General features: G+C 45.7%; 1 protein-coding gene across 1 annotated transcript in view; it reads right to left on the reverse strand.

Annotated features, from left to right (window-relative positions):
• Positions 1 to 27,501, reverse strand: part of DNER (delta/notch like EGF repeat containing) — a 1,147,135-nt gene that overhangs the window by 732,861 nt on the left and 386,773 nt on the right. The window contains exon 2 of the mRNA XM_078668148.1: positions 23,394 to 23,693. Coding sequence (XP_078524274.1) covers positions 23,394 to 23,693 — 300 coding nt within the window. The remainder of the gene's footprint in view (positions 1 to 23,393; positions 23,694 to 27,501) is intronic.

The following is a 27,501-nucleotide window of genomic DNA, read 5'->3' on the forward strand; positions in this document are numbered from 1 at the left end:
GAGAGACAATATTTTTTTTAACAAGTCGAAAAGTAATTCTATTTTTTAATAGTCGTTTTAATAGTAGCTATACTTGACAAGTAAACATTGGTGTTCCTTTGAAAATAGTATTTTTGAGAAAATTCATATTTTTGGTGTCGCTCTGTAGTCCCCACACCACCTTAATCAGACAAAGGAAGCAAAGAGGAATGGATATGGCCTAAGAGTCTAAGCTGCTGACTTTAGGAATGGAAAATCGGGTTCGGGTCCCGGCATTGGTTCAATGTTCGGTAATTCTGGGTCAAGTTTGCGCTACACGAAACTGCAAAAGAATGTCTTTATGAAAAGGATCTTTTGAGGTAGGGTTAAAAATTGGTGATTGATGTGGTCTACCTGCTATATAACAAATGAACATTTAATAGGCTTTGTATAAACATGTAGAATAATTATGTTTAAAAAAAATATAGATATTCATTATTTCTGCTCAGGGCCAAACTGCCCGTGGCGGGCACGGGGCGTTTCCCCAGTGGGCCACCAGGGTGGGGGCCAGTTTTAGGCCCTGTGGGGCCGTTTTTGTTACCAGGGGCAGGCAATATCAGCCCCGTAACAAAATCGTCTGAAACCAGCCGTAGCAAACAGCTCGGCCGCACCCTCCTCCTATCCTCCTAGGAGGGCCGGCCGAGCAGTTTGCCAGAGCCGGTTTCGGTTCCCAGTCCGGTCCTGGTTCTGCTTAACAAATGTACATATTACTGATAGTTACATTACTCTATGTTTTTAACATGTATATAAGTGACTGCATAAATAAGTAAATCTTTTATCGTAACTATTTATCCACAATTGCTTTACTATTGAATTACAAAAAAAATAATTCGAAGTACAACAACACTTGAAAGCTGGAATTTATTTAATACATCTTTAATCTCCATGCACTACCTTCCTTTATGTATCTATATACCTTCCACGTACTTATGGATCTATATATTACTTATCTGCTAATTCAGCATATCCAATGCACTACCCTATTTCTCACCCTATACCAATATCGATATATACTATACCTCCACACTCTCATTCATCCCAAACCCCATACTACTATTATGATCCCCAAAATAACCCTTTCTAGACTCTTCCCTACTCTACCCCTCCTTGCATCATCTCATACCTCTTTTACTATTTTGATTTTCCAAAACAAGCCTTTCTAAATCCTTCCCTCTGACTTTTCGCCCTCAAACCTTCCTTTACTCGTCTCAAACCTCCTTCTACTGCTATGAGCCCCAAACACAAAAAAAGATTATTCAATCCTTCAAACTTCTATCCCTCCACTATCATTTTCAATCCAAATAACAGACTAACATGTCCATCACTCATATTAATTTCATATTTTACTGTAGTAATTTACCACTAATCCTTTATGGGTTCTGGAGTAGCGTGCTACTCAACGAAAAAGCGCTTCAACACCTTCATCAGAGGTAGCAAGCGCTATATAAATGCAATTACAATACAATCAGTGGCACGTTTCTTGAGGTGAAAATTTGAGTGTGAAATCTGTTCTAGATCTGAAAGTGCCTAGCTTGATCAGAGCTTGGCTACTCAAGGTTCTGTTTCTGCCATAACTATACTTTTCATTTGACATATTAAGATTTATTCAAGTGGATCACTTTGTAAATATGGAGCCTTGTGCTCTGAGTGGTGAGGAAGCATTCAAGAGGATAAGAGTGATGGACTGAAATGTTTGTGTTACAGTCCAAGAGGGCTACAGTGTGGAGGATCACATTGAAGAGAGCTGGCCGAGATTTGCTGAGTAGAACATTGTTTAAATGTGAGAGAAGACCGGGGTCTGGATGGCCACCTTCAGGTCTTGGTCATGAAGGAAGGGCTTGAGACTTTGGAGATCTTTCAAGAGGAATCAGGCATTTGTGGCCATCCTGTTGACATGAAGGTCAATGAGGAATTGTTTGTCAAGTTTGCAGTCAAGGGATTTTTCTAAAGTGATTGATTTTGTTGTACGAACCATATTCGACAGTTGAGAGAAAATGGTGGAATCCATGATGATGGATTTTTTACAGTCAATAGACCAGCAATATGCTTATCAGGTGGCTCTGTGTCACCTGGGACCCAAACAGCAGAGCCGGTGATATGACCATTTTTCGCAAACTAACATATTTAGCAAACTTTGCAGTGAGTTTCAGTTTTCCATTTGTAATGCAAAATTTGCCCACTACATTAGCAAAATCCTTTTGGAACTCTGATGCTTGTGGCATGGCTGATTAATGTCATTTCTTCTTGCCAGAGCTTTGCACCCACTGGTCATTTCTTCACACCCATTTGGGGAGTTTTTTTATTACCACTGTCCAAGAGTGAGCCAGATATGACAGCATGTTGTATCACAACCCTATTGTTCGCCAACACTAAACACCCATGCACCTCTGCTAGTGTACCTCCATGCCATGGAGAGTACCATAGATTTGCTGCTCTGTGTGTTTTGAAAACTACTCTATTAAGGAGGACTGGACTGGGTGATGAAAACCTTATTTTTGTAACATTAGGATGGCATATGTTATCTGATTTATTCATATGGAGCTCACCCTTTAATGCGGGCTATGCAAGCATCATTGAGTCAGTGAGAAGATCATAAACAGTGCTAGGGAGCCAAGTGGCCGGAGTGCATGGTGTACGCATGTAAATGGGATTATGTGTGTTTGATTAGAGATTTGAGGGAGGGTGAGAAGGAAGGTGGCCTGTAATCTGTTGCTGACATTAACATTAGAAATGACAGAACTAGGTGGAGACCCTGAAGGGATCCCCTGTCCAATTACCAGTCCTAATGGGGTACCCTTAAAATTTACACAATAAAGTAAGTTGGGTTCCATCCCCCAAATGACTTGAAATGAATGAGAGGAAAACTCTAACCGGTGTGCTATGGGAGCATACTAAGAAAGGTTGAATGAGATTGTGAAGACGGATGGTGTGTATCTCACGTATGACACAAAACTTGTCTGCCAACGCCCTGCAGTTATGACCGAGAGGTGTGTTCCAATCCAATCCAAAAATTCTTTATTTCGGCCACATGGGCCATAAAAGAAGCAATAAAATACAATACAGATAAAAGACAATATGTACAATAAAAACCCAAATGAACCTGCAGTCTTTTTTTGGGAAGCGTGGTAGAGGAAATTTAACCAGACATTTTCTTCCTTATTATCCATGCTGCCATTAAGAATTTGGAGACCGCAAACACAATGTGGCCCTGGGTATTAGTTTTCAGCACCCTGTAGGCTTGTAGGTAGTTGTTGAAGCCCAAGTTCCGACATAGAGGGGCTAGCCAACGCCTCCTCGGGCTCCAGTAAGCTTGGCAACAAAACATTATGTGCAAGTCATCTTCTTCCCTAACTTTACAGCATGGGCAAAGCTTGTCGCCCCCTAGCGACCACTTATGGGTGAAGACTTTAGTAGGGAGCGTACCAAACCTCCATTGCAGGAAGAGTTTCCTCGCCAGAAGGGGATGAATAAAATCCATAAAAAGTTCAAAAAGATAGGAATTTTTGGATGCAATAAAACGATCCGTCAGGGTGCCACTATCATGTGCGCTGTCCATATCAGCAAGGGTTTTATTCTTGTAGAACTGTGCCAGGGTTTTACGCGGGATCCTTCTACAGGCCTGAGCAGGGTCATCCCAAAGGTCTAGCAAGTTCAGGCTGGAACACTCCGATTTGATGAGCGCCAGCCAGGGGATCTTACCGTTAACATCCAGCCTCAGGACATGTATGAGGTCCTGCCTGTAGTGGTGCAGCTCCTCAGTTGACCATAACCGATGCCAGTACTTCACCGGCTTCGACCGTAGATCCTCTACGATTGACGGGAGGCCCAGGTCAAGTCTGAGGGGGAGGAGTGGTGTGCCTTGCGGGAGAGCAAGAAGACGTCGAAGGAAACAATTTTCCACCCCTGCCATGGCCTTCCCAGCTTTGTGGCCCCACAGCTCACTGCCATACAAGGCAGCTGCCTTCGCCTGGGTCCTGTACATTTCCAAAGCCGGGCTAACGGGCTTAAAGGTGGACTTGTTGGATACCCTCAGGAGTGCGCCCGATATCTGAGAGAGTTTCAGCCTAGATCTTGCCACCTGGGAATCCCAGGTCAGATTTTCTTGGAGTGAGACCCCCAGGTATGTAAAGGTAGAAACCCTTTCCAGGCTGGTTCCCCCCAGTTTTGGATTGGGTCTGGTCCTGGCCGGTGGGTTGAAGATCATGAACTTAGTTTTTTCCGTGTTCACCTCCAACCCATGCAGTCTACAGAAGTGGCCAAAACCATCCACTATCCTCTGGATCCCCATAGGAGATTTGGAAAGAAGGAGGGTGTCATCGGCAAACATAATTGCCGGAACCCTCCTTCCTGCCAAAACCGGGGCATCGTTGTCCCCGACAGCGTCAAGGTGTTCAATGACGCTGTTGATGTACAGACAGAAAAGTGTCGGAGCCAAAACACAGCCCTGTCTGACACCTCGGCGGACCGGGAATTTCCCCGAGGGCCTGCCATTCCTCCCACACCTCACTACCGCAAAGTTGTTCTCATGCAGTCTGATGATGATACTAAGGAGATGGGGGGGAACTCCCAGCTTCTGCAAAACCTCCCATAACTTCCCCCTCGGGACGAGGTCAAAGGCTGACCTCAGGTCCACGAAGACCATGTAAAGTCGACCTCCCTCTAACGTTACCGTCTTCCAGTACAGAAGAAGGAGGCGAAAGATTTGGTCCATGGTCGACGTGTTCTTTCTGAAGCCAGCCTGTAAAGGGCTCAAGATGTCATTGGCCTCGACCCAATCTAGGAGATGATCCAGAATGAGGCGCGCAAAGATCTTTTGGGGCACATCTATGAGGCTTATAGGCCTGTAATTGGAAGGGAGCAGAGTGGAGCCCTTCTTGTGGATGGGCACAATCTCTGCCCCCAACCACGACCCAGGGATCGCCATACCTCCAAGGATGGCATTAAATAAAACAAGAAGGTATGGGCCCCAGATGTCCGGATGGTGCCTAAATAGATCCCCGGGTAACCTGTCCAGGCCTGGCGCCTTCCCCACTGCTAGACGTTCTATGGCAAGCTCCACTTCCCCCAGGGATAGTTCCATTCCGAGCTCCTTGGTACCCAAAGGCAGATGCAGCTCCGCGGCCGAACAGGAACTGGTGTCTAGGTAGAGAGCCCCAAAGTGGGACTCCCATACTGCAGGGGCTATATTAGGCTCAATTGCTTTGGAGAGTTCCCCTGAGCCATTGTTTACAAGGGCCCAGAATTGCCGGGGGTCCCTGGATTTAAGGGCATCGTAGAGGTCATGCCAGTGCTTCCAGTCCCACTCGGCCCTTGCAGCCGCCAGCACTGATTTATGGTGGTTCCTTAGGTCACGCACTTTGGTCTTATCTGACCCCTCCTTTATGGCTGCAATAAGGTCAGATTTTGCTGCCCTGCAGTCTGGGGTGTACCAGGTGGGGAGAGGGGTCCTTTTCTTTCGAATTGGGACCTCCGGATGAAATATCTCGGCCAAGTCCCTCACTAAGACCTGGTGGACGTTTCCCAGTTTCTCACAATAATCAGCAGTTCTTGGTTCGTTCAGGAGGGCCTCCACCTCCATAAGGCTTGGGAGCGCCAGCTCATATAGTTTCTTAATGGACTCTTCCGACCTCACAAGCTTCCCCCACTTGACTCGGCGCCTGTTTGTGGTCAGAAGTAAGTCCCCCATTTCAGCCCCTTGACCAGCTGGGGATGGGTCCGTCAGGGGCGAAGGGCACACAATATTTAAGCAAAGGGCGTTGTGGTCGCTGTCTGACCTCTTAATAACCCTAAAGTCCAACACTTTAGGCCAAAGTGAAATGTCCACCATAATATAGTCCAGCCTCGACTCATGGCCCCTCCTGTTGAAAGTGCACACCGAGGGGGTGTCGGAAGGAGTACGACCATTACACGCCCTCAGCGCGCTATTCAAGGTAAGGGACAGGAGTTGCAAGGCTAGAGGGGACCAGGCTTTAGGGTGAGGAGAAGAAGAGGGTGGAACCCCCCAATGGTCGTCCTCAGCCGTAAGAGCACCATCAAGTAGGCCTTCCAGGGGCTCGAAGTGGCAATTGAAGTCTCCTCCAAGTACCACCTTGTAATCACCCGGAAGTTGGCCCAGGAAGGAAGCCAGATCATTTAAGGTGGGTGATTCACTCAGCGAGGCAACCGGGCGCGAGTAAACGTTGACAATGGCCCACGGAGTTTTACCAGGCCAAGTGAGCCTCACACACTGGATGTCCTGCGAACCCGTACATACTTGCTCCGCCTGACACCCAGTGTGACTCGTAATCCAGATTGCCAATCCACCAGATGGCCTCCCCCTCCCAGCCCATTTGGCAGGGATTTCAAATACTTCAAACCCTCTCTTAACATGAGCGGCCCTCGCCCAGGTCTCCTGAAGAAGAAGGATATCAGATCCACCTACCAGGGAGTCCCAATCAGGAGAACCCTCCTTGTTCGCAATTCCCGCCACGTTCCAGGAGAGAATTCTCAATCCTGGATCAGGTGGCAGGCTGCCCTGGTCTCCAACATGAGAATGCGTGGTAGCCATGGGAAAACCGACATCTAAGGCGCCAGTTCCGCTGACAGCGGCGGCAGCACGGGGAGCCTGCTCTGCCGTCCCTGTTTGCGGATTATGGACTGGCCCGATATCCAGAGGGGGACTCAGCTGGCACAGATTATCAGTTGTATCAGTCCCGCGCTCATTAACAGCCTGGGGCCGGGTTAGTTCCAACAAAGGGGTCACCCCCAAACCCACAGGGCCTTGCCCCACATCCCCCCTATTCTCAGGGCCAGACAAGATTGGCCTAGTTTGTGGTCAATCGACCTGATCCAGACAGGAAAACCTATTGTGATGTGTGAAGTTTGCCTGCACCGTTGATAGGGGGGGCCTTGATCTGTAACGGGAGCCATCTACTGCAAAGCCCACCCTAGTCCATCCCTTCTCACTCTCTCCCACCGTGTTGCTACCACTAGGATAAAAGTAAGAAAGGGTTACAAGTTCTATTGCGGACTTGTCAGGCCTTACAAGCCAGTTGCAGATGTAATTTGCAACATGTGGGCTCCTAAAGCTTAGGACAATGCAGTCCCCTGACCTGTTCTTTTTGGTCGGGCCGATCCACGGGATCCTCCTTACCATCAGAACCTCACCCTTCAGGTTTGGGGGCAGCGGTCTGTTGATATTGAGCCAGCTTACAACCTTGTTGCGTAGGGAGTCTTGTGACTCCCTACCACCACCCGCTAGCTCAGGAACTCCCACCATGATTGCCGTGTATGGAACGGCTTCTGGCGGCAGATTGACCACCCTGCGTCTGTCTGGGGGAGGAACACAACCATCACTTGGGGCATTTTTTGGACCCATTGTTACCCCTGTCTGCGGCACAAGCCGCGGCACAGGGGGTAGCTTAGATCTCCTAGGAGCCGGAACAGGGGGACCAGGTACTAGTGGTAGCAAAGTGTGCGTCTGGGGGGTAGACGCACCATTTGCACTAGGCACTACCCTGCTACAAGCCTGGGGTAATGTGGAAAGAGGTAAGCTATTCCCTATTGATTCCCTGGTAGTTACAGGAACGTTAGAAGCTACGCCAAGGCTACTCCTAGCGAGGACATTTTCCCGGGACTGGAGTAGGTTCTCTATAGCCTCTAATCTAGCTGTGATGGGGGTTAGCAAGTTCTTAATAATAGCTGCGAGGGAATTAATTACTACATCTGAAATATTTGAGGATGACCCACCAAAGATAAATGGGCCTGCCGCCACTGGTGATAGCACAGGAGTTGGCGAGGCCCCAAGATCCAACCCAGACCCAGATGAAGTGAGCTCGGGGGAGACCGAAATATCAGTACTATCTCCGAGGGTTGATGCAGATGCAACAAATCTTGCCCTTTTTGCACTCTCTATTTCAACAGGCCTTTTCCTTTTTATGGGCTGAGACACACCACTATCTGCAAGGACTATTGGCAAGGCCGGTTGGCCTGCTTCCAGCGTGTTTATGCCCATGTTGTCCAAGACAGCAGAGTGGTCGGCAACCCCCGATGACCCTGGGGAATCCCGATCCCTCTGTGTAACCGGAGTTCTTAACTGCCGGAGCACCGACTCAATAGTCTGATCGATACTATCCAGCAGGGACATGTGGGTAGCGTCCGTGGTAATAGGTGTACTGACATCATTAGAGGCAGATTCTCCAAGTTCCAGGAACACACTTTCAGGTTCCATCTCATGGTGAGAGTCCGTGGATGAGTGACACTTGCTGATTTGAGAGCTTGCCTTGGGGAAAAATTTTTCCAGGGTGCTTGCGCCATGTTGCACCGACTTGCTCCTTAATGCTCTGGATGCCATGGTGAGATGGATGTGGGACAACTTAGCGTGGACGTTAGAGGGGTGGCCCGGTCCGGTCTCTTCCGGCCTCTAACGGCCTAGAACGGCCCGCTCTTTGCCCGGTCTTCGCCCCGGTGACCGCCCCGCGCGCGTCCCGCTGCGCGTGTGAGGCGATTCTCCTAAGTATAACAGGGGGGCGTGGCACTGGGAGGGGGCGCGAGGCGCGGCGGGAAGAGGAACCAGCTGGCGCTGCCAGATGGACTGCTGGTCCTCGCAGTCCCGCTCGCCTCCGCCTCTCACCTCCGCTGCGGCCGGTCGGTCCAGACAACAGGAATCCCCAAGGTATGAGCGCCCAATCACTCCTGGTGCAAGGGAAAGCAGGCAACAGTTCAAACTCCTGGCGCGAGCGGCACCCGCGGAGCGGGGGCCGCGAGGAGTAAAGTACACCTTCAGGCAGGGGGGCGTGGCACTGGGAGGGGGCGCGAGGCGCGGCGGGAAGAGGAACCAGCTGGCGCTGCCAGATGGACTGCTGGTCCTCGCAGTCCCGCTCGCCTCCGCCTCTCACCTCCGCTGCGGCCGGTCGGTCCAGACAACAGGAATCCCCAAGGTATGAGCGCCCAATCACTCCTGGTGCAAGGGAAAGCAGGCAACAGTTCAAACTCCTGGCGCGAGCGGCACCCGCGGAGCGGGGGCCGCGAGGAGTAAAGTACACCTTCAGGCAGGGGGGCGTGGCACTGGGAGGGGGCGCGAGGCGCGGCGGGAAGAGGAACCAGCTGGCGCTGCCAGATGGACTGCTGGTCCTCGCAGTCCCGCTCGCCTCCGCCTCTCACCTCCGCTGCGGCCGGTCGGTCCAGACAACAGGAATCCCCAAGGTATGAGCGCCCAATCACTCCTGGTGCAAGGGAAAGCAGGCAACAGTTCAAACTCCTGGCGCGAGCGGCACCCCATGCCTTGGAATGGAGAGGAGTTCCCCGGAGTCAGTTTCAGGTTCTAAGAAGGTAGATCAACAGCAGCAGCAAAGGGAAACCAGAACGTGATAAATCTCCTCAAATGGAATGCAATAAGAGGTAGCATGTAGGCATTTTAGTGCACCAACCAGGTTAGGAAAGCACATTAAAGGCATGCTTGGGGTGGCTAAGCCACAACAAGGCAGATAGGTGTCAATGTGCTTAATATCCATACTCTAGATACTCTAGGTCAGGGGTACCCAAAGTATATCAGATCCAGGCGGGTTGGTTATGTCACTCTATTTAAGGATAACCATTGACAGATTACATTAATTTAATTTTCATGATTTTATCCATGGGACTTCCTATGAGGAAGTTAACAATTAAATAAGACATCAACTGATGGAGGCACTCTTGGGCCCCGAAGCAGCAAATGCAACTAAGAAGCAGGAGTGGCGCTCCTGACAGTATTAATATTACACAACCCAAAACTATCCAAAGGGTAAGAAAACTGCTTATGGTCCATTCTGCGAAACTCACCAACGGGTGATAGAGACTAATGCAGCACCTGTTGAGATTTATGTACAACCTGGGATCCACATCTGATTGATTACGGGTGAGATGCAATCAGTACATTTGACTTTATTCATAATTGGGTGTCTCTGTTCAAGCCAAAAGGGAGAGTGCACTCTAGGGTAGCAGTTTTTAATCTTTTGACTTCTGTGGACCCTTAATGAATCATCACCGGATGCCAAGAACCCTGACTTAAGCAATTTCTACTATGTGAGCTTCAAACGAATGCACAAAAAGGCAGAAACAAGTATATATCAAGCACATATGAATCATTTGTTTAATTCGCAAACAAACAGTACACAAAAATTGAAAATTAATTTCAAAAGATGGTTGGAGCTTTTCATAAACTAGCATATCACATTGTCTTTTTTGCTCCTAATGCATTAACTCTATTTGTCAGTACATACCACTACTTCAATTGAGGCCACCAATTGTCCATACCAGGAGAAAGCTGTACAAAGCCATTTAGTGGTTGCAAACGCTTTGATTAGCTAAATCACAGGGTTGGCATATTTGAAAGTACTAAACTCGTTTTGCATTCCACAACAGATTACCGACTCTCAAAATGGGTTTAAAAGGGCTTCACGAATCACTGCTTTGCAGGGGCATCTGAGGGTGTCCCTTCCAACACCAATTTGTTATGGTTTGTATCAATGTTTTGTTACAAAAATCCAATCACAAAACATTGGAATTTTACCACCTCCCAACTGGGGATGCTAAGCCAATTGCAAAAGGGATGGGTCCCTTGCGACACCTTCCCCTTTGTAAATGTTAAAAAAAGGTTTATTGGAGAGTACCAGTGTCCAAGTGCCCACTGTCTAGCCTCAAAAAACTTTAAAAATGATTAGAACTTTCTTTAAACACAGACAGTTTAATTTTTAATTTAAGGAAAATTGACTGCTTTTAAAAAACGAATTGAAATGCGATCACATATTGTGGTCTGCTGGCCCCAGCAGGCCACCATTCCTGTGATGACCACTGTAAGGAAATGGGCCATTAGTTGCCTGGATTGCACAAGTAATGGGTCTGCGTTTGCCCATCACTGGGAACCAAACACCCCATTCTAGAGCTTGACTCTCTCAAGATAGCAGAGCAGAGCAGTCCAAGGCCTGCATAAGGGAGGTGGTGTGAGCTAGAAATCATTATTCCCATGGATGCAGTAATAATATATTTTTTATATATTGTCCAATCTGTGATTTGTCTTTTGAAAAAGGAAAAATACATTTATTACACACACACACACTACTCAATACTATGCAGTGATATACAAATATACATAAGGCTGGTGGATAACATTGTGCAGTCACCTCCGACGCCCGAAGGGTCATACAAACACATCGGGTAAATTTCCAAGTTCAACAAACTACATGTCAAAAGTGTCATCATTTTAAGAGTAATGCAGAAATCAATGATAACCATGTGTAAAAGCACTTATTAACGTCAATAAAGCATATGTACTTTGATCAGTAATCACTGTCAGCATAATTATTTCAACAAAACATTTATAAATTAAATTAACATTTCTGTGGGCTTTTCTTATACCTTCAACGATTAAAAGCGCAATTATAAAAACAGCCCCTAGAGGGCCTCACATTTTGATCACACATCATTTAACCATAGACTTAACCGCTATATGGTATTGCAGAGCCTTTACCTTCCTTTAGACATCTCCAGGCTACATTAACTGCATCCATAACCTTAGCCCCCTTGAAGGTGCTGAACTCCCAGCTGTAAAGCACATACTCCTGCCCGTTTAGTGCTTGTAAACCTGGGCACCCCCACGTGCATCCTTAGTTGGGGGCAACACAGAGAGCCCACCTCTGGCTGCCCTGCTGGCTCCCCGAACGAGCAGCACTTCTCCCACTGCCTACGGCAGCCAGCAGTTCTTCTCCCTTGCCCACTCTTGCAGGCAGGGCACTGGGTTTTGTGGTGGCCAACCGCTCCCCGAGACACAGGTATGGGCAGCGGGGCAGGTCCATCACAGATGGGAAGAGTGCTGCAACACTAACCCCGTTCTCCTCCTGGCTATTTCAGGGCTCAGAGTTAGGTTGTGGGCCATGCCTCCTACTCTCTTCCTGCTCAGGGGAAGCGCAGTGGCGCTCCCTCATCATTGCTTGCATTGGAGGCCCAGAGTTAGGGTCTCAGCCCCCCAATCCCTAGGCCAGCCTTGAGATTAAGGGCCCCAGGTCCTCTGGACTCTGGGGTAGGAACCCTACACTTGGCCCTTCTGGCATGTAAATAAATAACAGATTCTTTGTGAGGTGACCCCCGGGCACTGGCCCAAGCAAGGGTTTTTAGCTACAGAGCTCCACGCACTCAGTGAGGGGGTCAAAGTTCAAACCCATCTCCGGCTGATATCTCGGGTCCTGATGGCCCATTTTGCGTGTTTTGGGGGGCATTTTGCTCCTGGTGGCGAGCCCTTGTCAACTAGAGCATTTTGCCTAGGCCTCCTGGCACCTAAGGTGACAATATTTGCAGGTAGCTGGTTCTGCTGGCTCCCTACACTAGGCTGGTGCCTCTCTATTCTTTGATGTAGAAGTCCAGCTCAACCCCCAACAAGAACTTTGGGGATGTACGGGTACCAGCTTCCCTGGTCCTGGGGATAGCCCACTGGTTCTGGGGCCAGCTTTAATCAGACCTTAGTCCAGATGGGCATCAGGGGGTACCTCCTTACAGTTGTCCATGACTGCCACCTCCAGTCACAGTGTCCAGCAGAAAGTCACAAACAAAAGATATCTATCCCCCTTGTGCAAGACCTTACAAATGGGGGCAGAAGCGAGGCACCTCTGGTCTACTCTGGGATGCCACACCACCTCTATGCCCCTGTCCCAACCCTCCTGCACAGCTGCTGAAACTTTTCAAAATGGTGTCACCCAGGAGTCACTGTCAAACTGCTCTAGGGTCCCTAGTTTCACCCCTGACTGACATCACTGCCAGGGCTTTTTGTACTAAGTATTTTAAGGGCGCACCCTCCTGTGTTGGCTCCATAAACCTGGGCTCCCTCCTTTGTTCGGTGGGCTTGGGCTGGCCCATCCCTGGTACAGTGTGACAGTTGATTGTTGATGCAGATCCTTCAGCCCCACCACTTTTCTCCTCAGGATCTATGTTAAGTACTGTTAATTGCTCCCTTTGTGTTGGGTTACCTTTGTTCCTGATGCTGGAGAGAAATGTACTTAACTTGGCACAGTACGGTGGCAAAAGGCCTGAGCTGTGATACTGAGCTGAGCCAGAGAATTATAATAATCCTGGTTGACCCATAAGCTGTACAGATATCTTTTTGGAACTCTCAAATTTCGGTTTGGCATACAGATTCCTCCCCAGTTCAACGCACCACTGGTCTCTGTAAGCCAAGGGGAAGCAATGCTCCACTCTAAGGCAGTCTTTCCCATAGTTTTATAATAGAGTGTCACAGCAGACAAGACAGTAAACCACACTGACTTTCCCTATGACTGTACTCTAACATCATGAGGCCTACCTCAGGTCAATATCTAGTCTTGCAGAGTGCCCTATGCGTCAGGCAGTTTCCGGGCAGCGCACAACAGGAGTCTCCCATGCGCAGCCCATAAACATGTGCATATGCGTGTGCACAGGTGTTCATGTGTAATCAGCCAAGTGCACATTACCCTTGCTGTGTCACAGTGGCCATATCTTAAAAGGCGGACACTGGTGGTAAATGCACGCAGTTCATTTACTGTGGGCGAGTCACCAAGTGCAAGGCTCACCCACGCTAAAAAGTACAAAAAACAGGTGAGCAAAAAGAAAAATATCCAGGCATATTTGATGGGCAGAACCCAACACCTTACAACCACCAGTTGTAATGAGTCACAACTTGAGAACTACATCATGATTATTGATAGGTTAGTTTTGATTGTGATTCACTACGATTCATAACTCTGTGAACCGATCTATTAGTAAGTAAGTAAGTCAATTTTTATTGTTTGGTCAATTAAAACCTTAACAATATAAACACATATAAAAGTAGAAGTTAAAACATTAAAAAGAGGAAAGTCACTTTACATCAATTTTAAAATAAGAAACTTGTAGAATGTCATTGTTTAACAAATATTTTACAACATTATTGTTCTTTTTCTGATGTCAGTCCAGAAAACAAATTTTTGTGAGCCTGTGCAAAAACTTTGAGAAATTTGATCAATTTACAATTTAATTGTGTGTCCGATGGATTTAGGCTTGCAATTATTGCGTCTCTACAGGTCCTGATGCCTCTATCTTTAAAAGTTTGTCTAAGAAGGGTGGTGCAAGCATTGTCGAGTTGGGTACATATGCAAATTACATGAATAAAATCTTCTTTGTGGTAACCGCAGAGTCGGCATGATTTTGACCCTTTATATACCCAAGTAGGCTGATCCGCTAATGATGGTAATTTTCCGAAGCGTATAGCCATTAATTGATTTTCATGTAAATAGAAAATATTGTATGCAAACAATAGGTATGTAATATCTTTTCAGGAATATTCCAAGTTCGCATTTTTTTCCAAAGGAGGTGACGGTCTACACTATCAAATGCAGCCTTTAAATCTATATAGCAGAGGTAGAGTTGTTGTTTCCTCTATTTGCTTTTATTTGCTATTAAGGAAAGGGCTAAAATGTTTGATATTGTCCCTATACCTTGCCTGAACCCTGTCTGGTTAACTGGAATAAGATTAAGGTTATCTGTCAATTCTTCAAGGTTTTCCAAAATGAGTGTGGCATGATATTTGGCTTCGACGTGCAGGAGGGCGATTAGTCTATATTTTGATGGATTCACTCTGTTTCCACCTTTATAAATAGGTGTCAATATCAAGCCTTGCCAATTCGATGGAATTCACTTTAGGAGCTCTATTTCATTGAATAGTTTGGAAAGATACTTGCTCCAGAATGATGGATCATTTTTAAAAATGGCTTGTGGGATTCCATTAGGTCCTGGTGCGCCGTCACCTCTGCCCTTCTTTATTATACGTTTTATTCCATCAACTAACATGGAGGACTCACTGTTCTTTGCATTTGGAGAGTTGGTGTCAATATTTTCCAAAGTTTGGGATTTTACTTCCATTGACATAGGACCTAAAGCCTTTTTTTCTCTTCTATTACGTTTGCTGTCCTCTCCTGTGTTGTTCATATCACTAACTTGTTGTATGATGGTTTCATTTGTTTTATTTTCCTCAGGGTGCTCCTTAGTCTTTGCCTCTAACATGTCATCGATTGTTATTTCTGTAAATTTTGTGGTTAGAAATTTGGCCCACTCATGTTCTTGAATATTTGATGATAATTCGTTCATTGGTCGTTGTATTATAATCATGACATACCAGAATGTTTTTGAGTTTGTTTCCTTCACACTACTAAGCAGTTCGGACCAGAATTTATCGTTGCTTGTTCTTTTTTCCTCCCATTGCTGTTTTTTATAAGTTTTCCTCAATTGCCTGACCTTATCCCAGGCTATTTGGTCATGACAAGTTATTTTTAGCCTCCTAATGGCCTTTTTAAGTTCGCTTTTCAAAACTCTTAACCCTTTCGATGGTTTTTGATTTATTTCCTTTCTAATTTTTTGTTTTTTGTTCTGTTGTTGTCTTGTTGTCATTAATGTTGTAAGTTCCATGGTAAATTTTTCCCATGCTTGGATTTTGTTCAAAGCCTCCAGTTTGCTTGCCGTTGTCATCATCTGTAAATTGGACTGTAATGTCTCTATCGTTTCATTAGACCATTTTAAGCGTTTCACGTCAATCGTATGGATAGATCCTTCTATTTTTGTATTCGAACAGTGTTTGGCAATTTTGAACTTGAAATGTACATGCTGGTAGGAATGATCATTCCTAGTTGTGTACTCTATGGAGAGGTGGGTGAGATATGGCATTAATGCTACTGAGATAGCTGTATAATCCAGTCTTGATCGTGTCTTTCCTCCATGAAATGTGTGTTTTGGTGGGAAATCGCTCAATGTTCTTCCATTTATCACTCTCAGGCCAAGGAATTCCAGGGCATTAACTATTCGCTGACCTTCAGGGTCCGATGTTGTACTCCGAAGCTGATATTGCTGTGGGACATTCCAGTATATATTGTCGGCTGATTGTCTTCTTCATCAGGGTGTGTATTAAATTACAATTAAAATCCCCTGTCAATATCATGTCCCAAGTGGGATGTGTACTCCTTCTATCTGTAATTGCAGTAATCAACTAGGTATTATGAACTGTTTTATTCTGAAGTTGCGGATGTGCATATGTATTAATCAACAGGACAGTTTTTGTGCTGCCGAATGTCCCTGCAGTAAGTTTTATCAATTGAATATTTGGATCTGAGGAGGAAATTTGCTCCGATTCAATTTTCAATGCTATGGATATATATACTGCAAGTCCTCCTTTTGGTCGTCCATAATTTTTTTTTTTTATTGCAGGAACTGTGTAGTGTGTGTATTTTAGCAAGGGAAGATCTTATTGTGCCCATGTCTCATGCAATGCTAATATGTCACATTATTTCCAGTTGATTGGATGACAGCCATTTTCTAGCCATTTTTTTGCCCCCGCAATGATCTATTAGTATATCGATGAGTTCACAAAATTCCACCCTGGTTTAAAAAATACTGGTCGCAAATAACAACCCGTATTTTGTGACTGGTGTTTCATACATCTATCCCTAAATTCTGTTTTCTGTAAATGTGCTGCTCCAACTAATCAAGCTAGGAATACAAACTAAGGCCCATATTTATCAAAGTTTTGCATTGCTCTTGTGCAGGGCCGTTTCTACACTAGGCAAGACTAGGCGGCTGCCTAGGGCGGCAAAAGGAAGAGGGCGGCAAAAAATATGAGGTTGGGAATCAAAATGGCCTTAGACCTCAAAAGCGCATTGGGTAGCGACTCGCGCCTTTCACAATTCGACGTGACTGACGTGTCATCACGTTCAGCGGTACAGGCGGGGGCCGTGTGCGCACGGCCTGCGGAGGCAGAGACGGAGGCAGAGAGTTCCTGCCTGAGGCCTAGCAGGTACCGGGGGAGGCCGGGGTGGGATCCGGGTCGCACAAGAGCTAGGTGATTTATAAGTTTATTTTTTAACTAACTACCCTTGTTAAGGGAAGTCACGGAACAATCATGGCGCACAGACAAGAAGTGTTTTGGGAATCTTTTTGGCTCCGGTAAAGCCATCGCAGTGCAGGCCAGCACCAGCAGAGGGGATGCACAAGGTAAGCGGCTCGCTTGGAGGTGGTGGGGGTGTGAGGCGAGGGACGTGATCTAGCTTGTTTTAGTTTTGACTAGAGTCCCTGCCCTTAACCGTGCCCCCTCCCCCACTTGAAGGGGCCTGCGTTATGCCCCTGGTGCCCATTTGGTTTGTATCGCAAGTTTGCAACTCACTATATAACCCATGTTAGAGTGGCTCCCTGAGTCTATTCTTCAGGATATTGACACGGTTTAATTCTCTCACAGGTGTGTGTGTTAATGTGTGTATATGTGGTTGTACCTGTAGTTGTGAATGCACACGCGTGTGACTGGCGCAGAGGTGTGCATGCATTCATGTGCATCTATCTCTGGATGCGCGCGAGAACAGAAATGTCCTCTCTCTATGTGTGCGTCAGGGGCCAGCCACTACTGCCTCTACAGAGAACTCGCGGATTGTCTTGTGTTGCATCAAACTCACTTCCGGATTTCAGGAACACTAGGTGTTACCTGCGTGTTATTATCAGGCAAGGCCTTTCAAGGGATGGGCTCCGGAGCTCATCTGTCTTAACAACACAACCCGGCTGGAGCAGCGGGGACGGCTGAGGTGCTGAGAGGACTCGGTGCTTCAGAACACTGACCCCATATGCTGCAATGCACTTACAGTCACGGTCACAACCGGCTTTCATTTTCACTGTTAGCACATATTTCTTATACAAGTGGGATTAAAGGGGGTAGGCAGAGGGACCGTGTTCAACAAAAAGAAGGGACACATATTGCATGCAATCCTCCAAAATTGGCACTGCTTTTACAATATACAATATGCTGCTGTGATTTGAGGCCCTGTTGAACAGCTCCAACATTCACAAGACATCATTTCTTTCATTAGAGACATATAGAATTGCAGAGAGGGAGATTTGTGAATGAGGGAATATGTTAATGTAACAAGGGCGTAAAGTACACCCTGCTGTCCCCCTGGTGCAGGGTGCCCTCAAATCCTCCAGTGAGCCCACACTGAAGGCCAAGATGTATCTGTTAGATATGGGAGACTCAGGGGCCCTCTTCAAATTCTGCCTGTTGGCTTCACCATTTGGCATTGCGTCATTTAGTGTAATGTGCTGTAGGGCACAAGGCGGCTGTCTGCTGCACATGTTACCTTTGTATATTTCCTTGTCTAGAACTAGATATTCCCCAATACTTCCCGGAAAATCTGTTCTTGTCGGAGGAGCAAGTGTGTCATCGAACAGGATGTGACGCAGGGGTATAGGAGCAAGGGGATTCAGAAACGCTATCATGGAAGGGCCTTTAATGGTGCAGGTGTGATGATAGAATACCTTTCTGTACTTACATTGCTTAGGGAAACGTGCTCCCCGTGCTTTCCAATGAGGAGTGTTGAGTGCGCGGTGTAGTACAGAAAAATGGACATGCATCCCCGGATCAGATTGTGGCAGCTAGAGGTGCAGCAGAAGTTTGTGGTCACTCGCTTCCATTTCTGCACATTCATGCACCTTGGACCGGAAAACGTACGCTTGTCCCTAATGTAGCCAGCGCGAGTCCAGGTGCTGCAGCAACAGTACTCCATTGCTGTGGGCCCAGAGCCATGAACTAGGTTTAAACCTTCTCTAATCTCAGTTCCTTCGTTAATCGGATGAACCGACCAGAGCCGTAGCCTCCATTAGTGCATCAGGAGCATTGGTGACGGGGTTCAGAGACCCTATGTAGACACCCAAACACACACACACAATCTCCATATCTAGACACATTCATTCAAACACACACACACACAAACTCCCTATACATCCAAAAACACACAACTCCCACAGAGACACCTAAGCAAACCACACGCACACAACCTTTCTGTAGACACCTAATCACACATTCACGCAGACACCCACAAATGCATGCACACCCCCACACATACACAAACTCTTTTCTAGACACTGAAGCCCACAAGCGTACACACACAATGACACACTGACAGACACACTGATCCAAATTGCAAATAAAATAAAAGGGAGGGGGCAGCATTTTTCAATTCTCGCCTAGGGCGGCAAAACACCTAGAAACGGCCCTGCTCTTGTGACACGTAAGGCAATGCAGGGGAATGCAAAAGCTAGAATGAGATTTACCAAGCCACACAAGGCAACTTGCATGGCCCTGCGTGGCTTGGTAAATCTGGAGTATGACAAGGAAGTTGCCTTGCATCACTCTGCCTAAGGAAGGCGTTCCATGGATGGAGCATGGTTGGAGCATGAGACACCGTGGGTGTTCCCACGCAGCCACCTATGGATTTTGGCGCATTCCCAGATTTCCCAAAACTGGTAAACCTTGGAATACATCAATTTGTTACACCTTCCGAGAGGAGGGGCAACAAGGAGAGCTATCTTTTATTTTTCCTCCTTCTACGTGTGCTAAATTCTGCAGCACACTTAGAAAGAGGGAAATGCCTCTGAGGACTGCTTTTGTGCAAGAAGGTGCAGAAAAACAATCCTGCCTACTACTCAGACACATTTGCACCACAGAGCAAGGGTACCTACATTGGCGCATGGCAGCACAGTGTGAGCCAGCACAAGGAGAGGACTGAAAATACAACATATATTATTAAATATGGTGCATTCTTGCCCTATCCCTTTCACACAGAGCTGTGAAGCAAGGTGTCTTGCTGTGTTGTATTGCATGAAACCTTGATAAATTGTCTCCTTCATTTTTAGTCTCAAATTTCAAACTCCTTCACATTTATAGATAATTTAAAAAAAATGTCACATTTTGCTTTTTTTTATGCATGCTTTATTATTCTGCTAATATAATGTCATCTCCTAAACAATTGTGGACCCCTGAGTAGCTGCTGCAGACCCCAGAGTTTCTGCAGATCCCACAGCCCCAGGGCATGTCTGTTAATCTGTTGATTTCCCAGTTAGAAGAAGGAAAGATGGCTCATGGACTGATCAAAGAATTGTCAAAGAGTTTCGAGGATTTGCTAAGAGGAAAATACTCTTGCAGTCTTCAGAGTTAAATGATTTTCGAAACGTACTATAGATTTATAAAGCTGTGCTCACCTCAATGTAGGTGAACCATTTAGGAATAAAGAAATATACATATTACATCACATATTACATTTTCTATGACATCATTGGTAATATCACTCCAACATTTTCAATTAAATTATTGATGAGAAAACTGTGCATGGTGGGGGTGCGAGTTATATGCACTTGAGATAACTGTAACTATAAGTGGGGAATTTCTGTGGTTTTTAGAGTTTAAAACTTTATGTTGTCACTGAACATTTCATCTAACTATAACATTACTTTAACCTTCGTTTTTTTCAGTGGATCTGCTGCATCTTCAGGAGCTTTCCTCTGTAGATGTTCTTCTTGCCTGAGCCTGGTTGCACTGCAGCAAACCTTCATTAGAATGTGTGTTTACTGAATCAGAAAAAAACTGCATGAACAATATCCTGAGTGAAGCAGGGAATCAGGCAAGGCAACAGCAAATCCATTGTTTGTTAAAATCTGTTGCATTTGTAGTGAAAAGGGAATCATGTATTGGTTTTCAGATGAACATCTGTTACATTTCCTAATTTAATTGGCAGTGTGGGCAGTACTCACTCTCTCCATTTAGGATAAGGAGGGTAGAACAGCACAATCGTTCACATTAAGGACACACATTCCTAGAATTGTGAGAAGAGCTCTGCACCCACAAAAATGTGTTTTATGACTGAACTTACTTGTAGGAACAACCTTTCACTTTTGTATATTGTTGTATAAAATGACCAGATTGTGCTTCCTCACTTAGTGCAAGTGATATAAAATAGGGGAAAGTCATCTGTGGAAGTTACCAATCAAGAACTGTGAATTTCTGTCAACAGTGAAAGTCACTAATCTAGCACAGTAAATTTCTGTCATCTGTGGAAGTCACCAATCTAGAGCTGGAAATGTATATACAAGAACAAGGCACACACCCATATTATGTAAAGATTTCCTGAATATTTGTGTCTGTATTTATTTGTCACAACATTGTGAAGGTTGTGTAACAAACGAAGGCTAAACACCTTTTTATGGCTACTACTGAGCAACACAAAGAGGTAAACATATAAAGGTTGCCAGGTAACTGGAATCATAGCCCATCCAGGCAAGCCCCTGCCAACAGCTTCTCCTACGTTTTCTCACTGCTCTCTTGGCATTTAAGTAGGCCTTTCCAATGCCGCCTTCTTGAACATATGCTTCTATAATTAGTTTTTCTATTAGATTTCCCCATATCATCTATGTACCGGTAACAGATATTGTCTTTCAACACGATATTGTTCATATTTCTTTATGTGTGTTTATGTTATTACCTTTGTATAACCACTGGAGTCTACAGCAGCATTCCTGCTAGTGCTCCTTGCATGAAGGGCAATTTCTCCCATGCTGCTGGACTCATATATGTGCTCATCAAGGCATGTAGGCAGACACAGAAGCAAGATTATGAAGAATTTCAACATGGCATTGGGAGCCATGAATTCAGCCCCATTCAGTCAGGTGGCCAACAAATGCATTGGGCTGCCGTTCTGTGTTCCTCTGTTCTATTTGTGGCCAAATAAAGTAAAGAGATCCATCATGCTCAGCCACTCCGCAATTTTCGTGGGCTCTGTTGGACTTCTAATATTGCATCACCTTCCTTTTGGTCAGGAGACATCCCAGTCTCAACAGGATGAAGGGATATCAGGGACATCAAGATTACTTACAGTCAACCATGGCACTCAGGAGGCATATTTTCAGTGAAGGTTCCACAGGTTGGCCCAGTACCTGAGCCATCACTAAGTCTATTTCCTCCCATTAATATTCTATCACCGGACAACTCAAGACCACATGAAACACGTCCCCATTATCTAAGCCACATCGTATGCAGGCTGAGGATAGTAACGTGCCTATTTCCCACAGTCTGCTAGGAGGGTATAGTACTATCGGTGGGGACATTCCCACAGGGTTCGCAAAGCATTGTATCGATCATGTATCAGATTATTGTCAAGGATTAATTGATATATGAGGCCTCATGTTATTTTTGTCTTAAGGAGGTTACATTCTGGGAGTAATGCCAACTTAGTCAGGTACTGATCTAGTTTGAGGTTGAAGACATTTACACTGCAGTGAGTTGAATACAGAAAGTTCTTCAGTTCAGCTGTCCTTATCTATACCATTTTAAGTATAGAAATAGAAGTCCTTATATATACGGCAGGTTATTTATTCTGAATGTTTATTTCTAAGTACAGGTGGCCCAACAAATTACATTTAGAAAGACATTAAAGCTTGGTGAGATTGTTTACTTCCATTTAGACTCCCCACATTTTATTTTCATGTGACATAGCATTGGATGCTTGATTCTTAGATATTTTTTATTTTGTTTGTAAATTATTATGTTCAAACTGGGGTAAGTTATGTAAAAATGATTAAAAAACTGGAATTATTGAGCCACTTACTGCCAATTAGTAATTGCAGCTTACATAGCGACAATGTGCAGAACGTGTAGTTGCAGGAACAGGGAAAATAAAGTGAAGAAAATTGAGAGAGGAAAGAAAAAGAGTCATGAGTGGAGAAAAGGACACCAAGGGTTGCTATGGCAGAAGGTAGTTAGGTGCAACAGAAATGAGAGGGAGGCAAAAGGTTGAGATATCTTAATGTTAAATCCAGTAATACATTATTAAGTTAACATATGTTTAAGAAACCTTAGAAGATGTTTGAATACACCTGGACAATTACCCAACCAAACACTTTAATCAAATATACATTAGTAGATTACTATAATTAGCTCCATGTTATAGGTTCTTTAGGCCTGTGTTAGGGTCAGGTGGTAACTGAAATCCTCTGTCTTCTGTAGGAAAGGCTAAATCTGTTGGAGAGTTCACCATTAGAATATCCAATACCAAAGGATGAAACGTGCACACCATCAGTGGATATTCCACCTGATTAAGAACTTCATTCACAAATATGCTGATTTTCCATAACAACCAACCTCTAATGCAAACTCTTAAACTTGTTATTAACTTCTACCCTTAAGATATATTGTTTGGTCACCTTAAGTATATCACCACTAAGTGAAAGATCTTTTAGTAAGCACGGTCTTGTTTTTAAACCTATTAATTCAGGGCAATACAAATGTTGTAGGGTCTTTTTGAGAGGTGGAGCTGTCCAGGTGTTCGGAGGATAAGTTATGAGTAAGATGCCTCATTCGGGACTGGATGTTTTGTTATGGTAAGGAGGTACTCTGGCAAATCATAACTCTGCTTGTTCCTTGCCATTCCTTGAACTACAGTGTGTATTTTAAATAACTTTTGTGAGTTGATTTCTTGCTTGATGGCCTGTTTAACAAAGAACTATTTTTAAAAATTAGCATGCACATCACCAGGATGAAAAAGGAAAACAACACTCACCTCAATTTCATCCCACTTTAAATCAACAACTTTCTGTCCTGCCTTTGGTTGCCATGTGGGCAAGGTCACAGTTGCTCGTGACCTGGGTAGTACAATATCAGGTGCTGGGGTTGATGAAGCTGTACTGGGTTGCCTGGTTGGGAGGTGCGCAGCTGTCCATCCAGACTCTGGAAGGCTGGGTATTGATTGCTCACAGTTCAGACCTTCATACCCTTCATTGCAAACGCAGATGTAACCTTCATCGCTGATGCTGCAGTTGCCATGGTGACAAGGATGGTTTGCACAGGGATCTATAATAAACTGAGAGCAGACAAGGGAAAAGATCAATTATTGCATGTAGAACAACACTTCAATTCTCCATCTGAAAATACCTCTTCCGTGTTCATGGTCACTGTAATTTGATTTATTTTGTGCTTATATGTCAGCTGAAAAATCGAGCATTGCATTTTTTGGCAAAAATTACATTACAGCAAATCAATTCAAGGAACTGTACTCTAGGATTGATGGTGTATTTTTTATTTTGGGAAACTATGTTAAAAAAACTGCCTTGATAAAAGAAGTAACAAATCCCTGCACTTACTATGCTACATATGTCAGTTCTTTTCCCACGCATAAATGGCCATATTATAGAAAGTGCCCTGGAAGTGCACCCAATTTGTGTGCCCCGGGCCCTTTGTTATTACAGAAGGGGTGTGGACACATCTCAAACAGGTGTTCCATCATTTTCATGGGGTATGGCCTGATGCAAATGAGGGAATCTGTTTCACTCTGCGCCCTCACGGTATTATGGACATGGACACAAAAGTAAACAAGCAGTCCGTAGGTGCACTGAAAGTGCGCCACAAAAATGTGATGCACTGTCAGTGCGCCAGCTGATGGAGCCCTCTGGAGGGGGGAAGGGGTCCTATGGACCCCTCCAGCCGACATTCCTTTGCAGGCAGGGGCAGTCACTCAGTGCGCCAACCTGGAAGAAGATCTCTAATTCCTCTTAAAAGTGTAGGTCGGTTGCCGACTGCACACTGAAACACGGAGCAGACGCTCCATATTTCACTTGAAGGCGCTGCGCAGGAAGGCCCAAGTTTGTGGCTGTCCTGAGGGCAGTACATTTTTCGTAATAGAGTGCATGTTCCCTAATCATTAATAGCGCCTGGAAGGTATGGAAGAAAGTTTCCAAACATTTGGATATCCCAAGGATCAATAAATATACACCGTTATGGCACTCTTTCCTGCTTTCTAGGCAAGTGAATGATGATATTGCTAAGAGGTGGGAAAATCTGGGAGTGATATCAGTGGCGATATTTTAGACGCTGAGCCCTGTGTCAGGTTCTCCAACCTCCAAACAAAATTTAACATTCCTACTTCTCACCGTTTTAAGTACATCCAAATAAATACCATTCTTACCTCAAAACTCTCAAACACTTCATTATTTAATATTCCTATTTTTGAGCATATAGGTAAAAAAACTTCAAGGATAGGCAACTCTATGGGCTACTAATGGACCAACAATATGATGACTTGGAGAGAACAGAGTCACTTTGGGCAACTAAATTGACCAACCAAAATGTTGGCATTGATAAGGTTCTACTGCTCACTGCTAGGTTATTTCTAACATCTACCCTTAAGGCCCAACTTTACAAGACTATATACAATTTATATTTTACACCGGCAAAATTGTATACGTGGGGGAAAAGAACAGATGATAAGTGTCCCAGGTCTGGTACAGGCCCGTCCCATCTACTACACATGTTCGTTGAATGTATCAAACTAACTACCATCAAATCAAAAGTCTCCGAATTCTGGGAAGAAAAATCTGGGCACAAAGTTTATATGTCCCCGACCCTTTATCTTTTGGGATATGATAATACCTTAGGGCATAACAAAGAAGAAGAAATATGTCTGTTTTTGGGTATGGCTGTATATAGGATAATATTGACTGCCAGATGGAAAGATACCGACCCTCCTAATTTTCAAGTTTCGTTAACCCGTTTCTTGGGGATATTTAATCAAGAAATGGCAATTTATTCAGCTATGGGTAAAAAGGCTAAAAAACGTGGTATCCAAATGTGGCTGCCTATTATAACTTGGAAAGATAGGTTTTAGCTCAATGCAAGGTCTATTTTCTATCTGATAAAGTCAGACAGTTGGTCTCTCTACATGTACTTGGTAATATGATGCATCCCTGTAAATATGTATGTGTGAAATATCTTTGTTGTAAAAATGTATATTTTCTATATCCATCAGTATTTATATGCATCTCTTAGCGGATGCAGGTATAATATTGAAATATTCTTGTAATCTTTTCTATTTTTGTACGCATTTTGAAGTTGCTAAATATTTTTTTTTTTTTTTAAAAGAGTGCATGTTCCCTGTTTGTGCATGGCTCGCTTATTTAAGGGTGTGTTGTGGTGCACACAGGGAAAGTGCGCCCTCTCTATCATAGGGCCCCAGATATGCAAGATTCAAATATTTGATGGAAGACTCATCACTGAACAAGGACCCCAAATAGTTAATTTTTTAGTTTATACAGGTGGTAGGTGTCTTAGAGGTCTCTGTCACGCTTCCTGCAAATAAAATAGATTGGCCACTGTTGAAGGCAGGCAGTGCTAAGCCATTCCCTTTGGTCCAGTTCACTATTACCCCCAGGTCCCTTATGTCCTCGGCCCATTCATTACTTATGGAGATAACCATCTCCCGACAGAAATAAAAACAAGAGGAATGCTGGGATATCCCTACTGCCCCTCCCCCCGGGAGTATAAAGGTAGTACCCACCCAGCAGCCCTCCTGTTCTTTTTTTCTGTCTTTGACAGAATTGGATGTTGGATGCTGTTGGTGTTGCTGCACTCCCTCCTGCTGGGCTGGGGGGCGTGCTGGTTCTTCTCTGCTCCCCCTGCCCGTCTGCCTGGCTTCGCGGGCAGGGGTGACGTTTCCTGATGTGTCTGCCCCTCGGCCTGCCTGGCTTGCTGGGGGGTCCGACTTCTTCCCGGCTGGTTTTCCGGATTACCGGCCCTTTGCGGCTGGTGCGCCGCATCCCGGTGCTGGCTGTTGCAGTGGGGGCCTTGTTGGTGCGGCCCCCGCTCTAGGTGAGTCCCGCTTTGCGGTGTTGTCACCTTTTTTTGGGGTGGGTGTGGCTCGACTGCTGGAGCATCCTTCCTTGTGGCTGGCGCTCTCTGTTTGTTTGTTGCTGCCTTTTCACTGTGCGCTGGCAGTGGGGGTCTTGTTGTGTGTTGACCCCCGCTGGGGGCTGCTTTTGTGCCTTTCTCACACTTCTGGCCTCGCGGACAGCACTAGCGCAATGACTCAGCGTGGCGCTTCACCTGCGGCGCTCCCTCGCTGAATAACTTGGCAGAGGGTGTTTATGCCTCGTTGACTCCTGGTTGTGTTGGGGGATGTGCCCGCCTGCGTGATGCTGGTGCTTTCCCTGGCCCTATGCGCTGTGTATTGATGTGGGGGTGTCGGCTAGGTGCCTTGTCGCCTTTGGGGGTGTGCAGTTCATGTCTGTCCCTCTGGTCTCCTGGTGCCCTTGCAGTTGCTTTGACCTGGGGGGGTACATGCAGGCGGCCGCTTCCGCTCTTTGGTTTTTGAGCTTCCTGCTCTCTTAGAGCTCGGTGCCTAGTCATCCTTTCTGTTCTACTGGATGTGTCCTCCTCTGTCCTCGGAGCACCCTGTATTGTCGGGGGCTGTTTCCGGGGTTTCATCCTTGCGCAGTTGGTTTGGTGGGGTGCTCGTGGCGTCTTGGCCGCGGGTTCGATCCCTGTGTTAACCATGTTTGTGTGTTTGGGTTCATTTTGCGCATTGCTTTCTTGCTGGCGTCTGGCCTGTTGGGGATGGCGTGTTATGGCCTCGGCACCTCCTGGTGTTGTTGGGGGCTGTTGCTGGGGCTTCGTTCATGCATGGGGTGGTTGCTTGCTGCCGCTTGGCTTCCTTTCCCCTTATGCTTGTTTTTGCGATGGCTCTCGTTTGTGGAAGTGGACATCTTCTTCTCGGTGGGGTGTCTTTCCGGCTCGACTCGGGCGGGGTGTGCCGGGTTTCGTGTCTGGATCGCTTCCTGTGTTTCTGGGTGCCTCGCTTCTTCTCCCTGCGACGTCCACTCCTGTTTATGTGGTGTGTT

This window comes from Lissotriton helveticus, chromosome 11 (genome assembly GCF_964261635.1).
Source record: "Lissotriton helveticus chromosome 11, aLisHel1.1, whole genome shotgun sequence".
In the NCBI taxonomy this organism is placed as follows: Eukaryota; Metazoa; Chordata; class Amphibia; order Caudata; family Salamandridae; genus Lissotriton; species Lissotriton helveticus.